The sequence below is a fragment of the Mycetomoellerius zeteki genome, unplaced genomic scaffold (genome assembly GCF_001594055.1).
Source record: "Mycetomoellerius zeteki isolate Tzet28-1 unplaced genomic scaffold, Tzet1.0 scaffold785, whole genome shotgun sequence".
Taxonomy (NCBI): Eukaryota; Metazoa; Arthropoda; class Insecta; order Hymenoptera; family Formicidae; genus Mycetomoellerius; species Mycetomoellerius zeteki.
The window spans coordinates 119787-126739 of NW_017257814.1; the positions used below are offsets into that span (position 1 = coordinate 119787).

General features: G+C 35.5%; 3 protein-coding genes across 4 annotated transcripts in view; 1 reads left to right on the forward strand and 2 right to left on the reverse strand.

Moving 5' to 3' along the window:
- The window catches only part of Ced-12 (engulfment and cell motility Ced-12), a 5968-nt gene extending 4542 nt beyond the window's left edge, over positions 1-1426 (reverse strand). The window contains exons 1-3 of one of the 2 annotated variants that reach the window (XM_018458822.1): positions 1408-1426; positions 680-979; positions 74-367 (exon numbers count right to left, since the gene is read on the reverse strand). In XM_018458822.1, coding sequence (XP_018314324.1) covers positions 74-367; positions 680-811 — 426 coding nt within the window. In that variant the 5' untranslated portion in view covers positions 812-979; positions 1408-1426. Of the gene's footprint in view, positions 1-73; positions 368-679; positions 1203-1407 lie in introns of those variants that run through there. The other variant, XM_018458823.1, reaches the window with a different exon arrangement.
- Positions 1337-5030, forward strand: Ufl1 (UFM1 specific ligase 1). The gene is made up of 5 exons (XM_018458821.1): positions 1337-1718; positions 2237-2814; positions 3025-3171; positions 3246-4604; positions 4729-5030. The coding sequence occupies exons 1-5, from the start codon at positions 1639-1641 to the stop codon at positions 4863-4865; spliced, it is 2301 nt and encodes a 766-aa protein (XP_018314323.1). The 5' UTR covers positions 1337-1638; the 3' UTR covers positions 4866-5030.
- A 3-nt stretch (positions 5031-5033) lies between these two features.
- LOC108729643 (transmembrane protein 170B) lies at positions 5034-6875 on the reverse strand. Its single transcript, XM_018458830.1, has 3 exons — positions 6502-6875; positions 5941-6046; positions 5034-5880 (listed from the first exon to the last, which is right to left on the reverse strand). The coding sequence occupies exons 1-3, from the start codon at positions 6599-6601 to the stop codon at positions 5685-5687; spliced, it is 402 nt and encodes a 133-aa protein (XP_018314332.1). The 5' UTR covers positions 6602-6875; the 3' UTR covers positions 5034-5684.
- Positions 6876-6953: the final 78 nt, after the last annotated feature.

The following is a 6953-nucleotide window of genomic DNA, read 5'->3' on the forward strand; positions in this document are numbered from 1 at the left end:
TTTAATTTATGCGCGTAGTGTATATATATATATATATGTATATATATATTTTTATTATACAAAATTTTGATACCTGTGAAATAATTAATGCTAATCCTTTCTTATTTATAAATTCCAACGCAAAGGTCATGTCTATGCTGAGTGTACTCAGTTTCTGCAGAGCTGCCACTTTCTCTTCTGCCGTACCATTATTAAGCTTAGCCAAAATATCACTCGCTGTTTTCGAGGGTGAAAACTCCAATCTGAGAATACTGCCATTCTTCACCTCGTTTCTATTCTTCTCCGTAATATAATTTTGATTGTTACTTTCCGAAAATTGTAATGAGTATGATTCGGCATCAGATAAGCCCCATCCATTGCATAATTCCTAAAATTAAAACAAAATGTTAATCATTAATTAATATAAAGTATTAGAATGCATTCCGTTATTTTTACACAAACACACACACACACACACACACACACGAAATATAACAATACAACTGGGAGAGAGATAATTTCTCACGCTCTTCCTCCCTCGTTTCAGAGACAAAAATTTGAGAATTGGAGTAATATATAGATTATAGATGCACACTCTGTGCACAACTAAATTACGATAGCGTATAATCGGTACAATAGATACACGTCACGATGAGATTATAGTTAGTAGTAATCAATAAAATCGAGAGAATACATGTACCTGAATAATTCCAGCCAAAGGTTGCTTTTGATTGAACTCGATGAGCTGCGGCACCTGATCGGTCATCTGAACGGCGATTTTCACGATATTCGAATCCTTTTGAACCGGCATTTTGATCGCTTGCGTGTACATAAAAGAAGCGAGAACGAGACTCGTACGAGACGGCGAGATGCGCGATTACAGTGATCCCTGCACACTACTCCAGTTTATTTACAATCCGTTGGCGAGTTTGACGTTTCCGCTGTCATAACGATTCTGATGATTCTGACTGAACGATGCAACCATGCAACGATCACGTGACTACAAAATTACTTATTAACAGCAACAGCCAAGCCAACAGCAGGCGAGCCCGCTTCCGTTCCATTACCGGAAACGATGCTAGGCTGAGCATATTATATGTTGTATGTTGTATGTGACGTGATACATATGTATGTACGACATGACCGTCGCAAATTAAATCCAATTCAACTTTTGCGTGTCCACTAGATTATTATTCTGAAATTAATTAAATTGAAGCTGCACGAGAATTAAAATTTTCAAATAAAATAGTTATAGAATATTGTATCGTATGTGTTGATTAGATTTAAAATATTAATTTCTTCTTTGAAGATTTTAACTTTGATTATAAAAATTTTCTATGCCACAAACTGTCGCTTAATCTCTATATGTGTCTGTCTCATTATTAACAAAAACAAAAATGACAAGAAATTGTGTACCGAAATAGTTACCGAGAACAGATCTAACAGATCCCGCCGCGCGTAATGATACATGGCAATATACTGGGATTACTTGGGAATCTTGGGAATTGGGATTACTGGGCAATACATGGCGATCATAGCGATGGCCATTGGTATTTGACAGCTGCAACGTTTATCGGAGCGTGTTTATCGCCGTTTATCGCCGCGGTTTCAATGTGAGTTAATTTAAAGCGGCACGAGAAACGGAGAAACGATCGAAAAATGTCTAGCGTAGACTGGGAAGAAGTGAAGCGGTTGGCCGCTGATTTTCAGAAGGCACAGCTCAGTTCGACCTTGCAAAAGTGAGTGACGCTCTTTACTCCGCAATCCAGTTAACCTAATCTTATTTTCTTATGAATAACGTGGTACTTAAAATCTGCGAATAATAAATTGTACTTGAATCACAAACATTACTTTAGTTTTTGTTATCTGACTCGTATAAGTATTTTATACGTATTTTTGCATTACAGTAGTTTATAAGAGCCCCTCCAGACAAGACTTTAAACATATGGTATTGATTAAGTAATTACATGTTGATATAAATTTATTTCTGTTAGATATGAAAGAGATGTATAGTTTCAACATCAATTCCGTTATATTTTATATCTAATAAAGATTATTTTTATAATTTTTATGATTATTATTAATGAGGTTTTAAAAAGAATTAATTTTTCTTTTTACATCATGTTTTATATCACTTTTCTCTCTATAGATATCAAAATTAAAAACCATTAGGAAAAAATGAAATTAATTTTATTATAATGTCAATGAGCTTTTCTGTCTTTTGCACTGATCTAATATAATTAAATGTATATTGTAGACTCTCTGAACGAAATTGTATAGAGATTATAATAACATTGGTAGAAAACAAGCTTCTGGACATAATATTTACCAATGATGGCAAAGAATATGTTACACCTCAGCATCTTGGGAAGGAGATCAAAGACGAGCTGTATATTCATGATGGAAAAATTAGTTTAGTCGACTTGGCGCAAATTCTTAATGTTAATCTGTCGCAAGTAACTAAAGCAGTAACAGAGATCGAGAAGCACAATAAAGGGCTGAAAGTGATATTGGGACAGCTTATAGATAAGAGTTACATTAGTAAAATTGCGGAAGAGATAAATGATAAACTTGTACAACACGGCTGTATTAATGTGGCAGAGTTAACGCTTACTTACAATCTACCATCTGATTTTTTACAATCAGTCGTCGAAAAGGAACTCGGAAAGATAATATATGCTATTCAAGATTCCCAAGATCCCAAAATTTTTTATACCGACAGCTTTATTGCTAGAAATAAGGCAAGAATTAAAGGCGCCCTATCAGCCATCACGAAGCCTACGCCATTATCTGCAATACTGGGGCAATGTGGTGTACCAGAAAGAATATTTTTCTGTAAGTACAAAATTAGTGACATGAAAGCAATCAGTTTTTAATGTCTGCATAAGTTACTACTATTTTCTTCCTATATTATTAAATTCCATTCAACAACATCAGGCTATTATATTTGTCAAAATAGTCTAATTTACCTTTTTATCTACAGACCTTAGTGCTACATTCATTCTTTATATATACATACATACACACACACAATATGTATTGCAGCAATCCTGGACAGTCTGCAAGAAGTAAAACAAGTGCCAGGAGTTGTAACTGGGAAACAAAGTGGAAATGGCATTTACATACCTACTATATACTCCAAGAGTCAAACCGAGTGGGTTGAAAATTTTTACAAGCAAAATGGATATTTAGGTAAAATATGCGATTTTAGAAATTTCCAAGATATTTTTGTGTCTCACGTGATTCAATCTATTCTTATCTTATAGAATATGACGCCCTTACAAGACTCGGAATATCAGATCCGCCAGGTTTTGTAAAACGTCATTTTTTAAATGAAAAAATGGTCCTTCTAAAATCAGTGGCTGTAGGAACAGTAGTAACGGATCAAGTCGACGCCAATATCGAAGAGGTCGTTGCGACCGGATCCTTTATCGACTTATATCCCCTTTTACCATCTGTATTTAGCGACGAAGATGCCGAACTTGTCATCAAATTAGCTACGAAGAAAATAAAGGCCAATGTGCATATATTTGCAAAGACAGTTATTGTTTCTGAGGCATTTTTGCAAACTTTAACCAAATCCCTTGAAACGGTAGCGGAACAAAAGGCTCGCGACATGGTAGCTAACGGAAAATGGATCCAATCCATCGCTGAAAATAAATTAAAATCTAAATCCGCGGATTTAATTCTTGAGAGCAAAGTGAATAAAAAGGAAGAACGAAGAAAAAAGGCAGCTATTGGTAAAGCAGGCGGCGGTAGTCAAGGCAGAGAAACCAAGACCAAGTCTACAAAGAAAAAATATCTTCAAGGAAAGATGCAGGAAAACGATTCTGACAAAGATGAGACGAGACAGACAGCGGTCGGAAGAGGTGAGATCACTGTGATAACCATGGAAGAAGTGAAAACGGAAGTTATGAAAGATGAGAACGTAGCCGTTATCAAAGAAATGGCAGACGAATTAGCGTGCTATTTGCAACCAAAACTGAACAAGTCCGCGTTAACATTGGCGGAGCAATTGGCGCAATCCAACAAGACTACTAATCTAAGCGAAATCGGCGAACGCCTGAACGTTCTAATAACGAACATTCGAATATTCGACAAGGGTATTAAACATCTGGACAAAACGGATCAAGCTCCGCTGACCAAATACTTGCTTAAATCTCTAGGTATTGATTTTGTAACAAGTATATTCAAATTGGCTGCTCAACAAAATATGCTGCAAGTAGCGGAAAATCTCACGACAGAGACAAGGCAAAGATTGCTGCTTGAATTACCTGTGGATGTTAAAGAGCCATTAACCGTTATCCATAAAACCGTAATGGGAGATTCAGTGGAAGATTTTTTGAATAACGCTGACAAGGTAATGGCAGCTTGTTGTTTGGTTTTAAAGAAGTACGATAAAAAAAAGGAGCGACCGCAGATACATGCTCACAGAGAAGCTCTGTTGGAGGAGCTGAATGCTACGCAAGATCCCGCATTGGCGTTGCACCTAGTTACAAGCGTGCTTTTCACTGCTGTTACGCAAAACGCCTTACATATGTCTGGCAGACATGTAACAACCGTTCTCACCTTCCTTCAACAGCAATTGGAACCCAATACAATGTCGACTCTTTCCAGATATCATGGTATGTAACGATTTATGACGAGATAATTCTCAAACGAAGTTTCTTTTTATATATATATATATATATATAATAAAGTATAAAATAATTAAAACTTAAAAAAATATTACACTTCTTTTCTTTTCAGATTTAGTACTCAATTTGCTAAGTGCTTCTGATGAAAACGCAAAAATGGAAGCCTTCAGGGCCTTGGAGGAAGGATTAGTGGATATCAAAAATATTGCAAACACTTTCAAACAATATATAAAAATGGACAAGTCTTGAGAGGAATTACACAAACGGCTGTATAATACAAATGATATAATATAGTCCACATCCATATTATTTGTTATATGATGCCAATTAACATTGTACTTAATAATAAGCCTATATAACACTACCTAATAATAAAACTGATAGGATATGTATGTTAACAATTAAAAAAATCAGACTGGCTTTATTGAGATATATATATATATATGTATATATATCAATAATTATGATGCTTTCTGCGATATTCGATAAATGTATTTGTTTCTCATTACGAATTCTCCCAATACTTAGGTATCTTCCATTTAGAGTGTGTTTGGAAAGATACTATTTGTCATTCTGTGTGCTTTCCATTTGATGACACAAGTCGATACAAGTATCATTGTCCTCATTATTCATTAAATGTTAAGAAAGATAAAATGTATCAACTTGTATGAGCATAAATGGAAAGTATCCTATATCTCTTTATCGTTTATTAGACGTGAAACAAGGTTAGACTGACTCAAATAGCACTAAAAGCGCCTTCCTGAAAACATTGTTTAGTGACACATAAGTTGGCACAAACGTCGTTCTATCTTTCTTGCTATTTCATGAGTATCAAAGACAGAACAATTGCTGTGTGTCACCAAATAGAAAGTATTCTTTATCTTTTCAGTAATATTATTATCTTTTCCACTTTCACAGTCAACTTACTACTAAATGCATCAATACAACTAGATGTCCACAATGATGAACTTATCTATATATATGTACATATGTATAATTTAAAAGAAACACTTGACTGTGCTGCTGTACACATAAATATATCACAAGTGCAGTATTTGTAACAACAGGTTACAAAGTTGCCAATATTCGCGTAAATCCGACACACACTGGTACCACAGTCTGCCCAATACCCCAAAACAATGCATATAAAGGTGGCATTTGATAGCCGGACGCTCTATACACAAAGGCAACTGCCGCTGAACTGACGACACCTGATGTCAGTGGCAATAGTACACCCATTATTATGATAAGCAATGGGAAAAATCTGTGGATATACATAACATTGTGAATTGATTGTTTCACAAATAGACCATAACTTACATACTTGCCGTATTTGTGCTGTCGCAAAGTAGCAAAACAAATTGCGCCAGCAATCGTATGTACAAATATCGAGGAGAACAGGGCCCAAAGAAATATTTGATACCACATCTCTGAAAAACAGAGACATTGAGAGTTGAGATGGATAACCATGAAATTTAGGTAGGATGACTTTGATATCATACTTGAATTAAGTCACGCGGTGTCCTTTTGTTACAAATAATTGTACTAATTAAGAGTGCTTTCCACTTGACGACACAAGTATTGTACTGTCTTTGACTGTTTTCCGTTTAGGAGATACAGTCGACACAAACATCGTTTGTCGATCTATTCATTAAATAACAGATAGACCGACATTTGTGCCGACTTGTGTCACTAAATGAAAAGCATCTACAGTAAATCATTACATCCTTCTTACTTAATGTTAAATAAATGTGAAATTATTACTGTGTGTTACACTTTGTCTTTTGTTAGAAAGCACCAATAGGAGTCCGGTCCAAGTCACTTATAAAATATGAAATTGTGAACAATCATAAATCAATGTGTGCGTATTCGAGTAATTGTTTACCTGCAAACGATGTTAACGGCATATAGAATACATTGCCAGAATTCACGTTTCGCAACGTCATTTGCGGTCGCGGTAAATTGATATCCGTTTGTGTATCCATTTGGGCAATGAGAAAGAAAGTGATAAACTTGTACAATCTCACGAATCCTTCGTTAATTATTTGCTTTTTTCTGCATCAGTTTTTTTTGGCAGTAGCCTTAGCAAAGAGGTTACATCAAAGCATCATTAAGATGTTACTTCAGAATTACTAGCAGCCAATAGGATTATTTCAGTTGCGATAACAAGAGACGAAGAACGGTGGCGATAATCACGCAACAGATATTCATTTTCGAAATACAAGAAAGCTGTAAAATTCAAACGTCAATGGAAAACTGCCATTATGGTGCGGTCCCATGATGCGGAATTAGCAGAACGCTCGTGACTGGTTTAGAAAAGACATATCGGCGGAGCGC

Excerpts from the sequence above, each read along its gene's own strand:
- Ufl1 (XM_018458821.1), top strand. The coding sequence starts at position 1,639 with ATGTCTAGCGTAGACTGGGAAGAAGTGAAGCGGTTGGCCGCTGATTTT. Across the intron at positions 2,815-3,024 it reads ACCAGAAAGAATATTTTTCT|CAATCCTGGACAGTCTGCAA; the intron begins GTAAGTACAAAA and ends TATGTATTGCAG. Across the intron at positions 4,605-4,728 it reads GACTCTTTCCAGATATCATG|ATTTAGTACTCAATTTGCTA; the intron begins GTATGTAACGAT and ends TTTTCTTTTCAG.
- LOC108729643 (XM_018458830.1), bottom strand. The coding sequence starts at position 6,601 with ATGGATACACAAACGGATATCAATTTACCGCGACCGCAAATGACGTTG. Across the intron at positions 6,047-6,501 it reads GCCGTTAACATCGTTTGCAG|AGATGTGGTATCAAATATTT; the intron begins GTAAACAATTAC and ends TCTGTTTTTCAG. Across the intron at positions 5,881-5,940 it reads CGACAGCACAAATACGGCAA|ATTTTTCCCATTGCTTATCA; the intron begins GTATGTAAGTTA and ends GTATATCCACAG.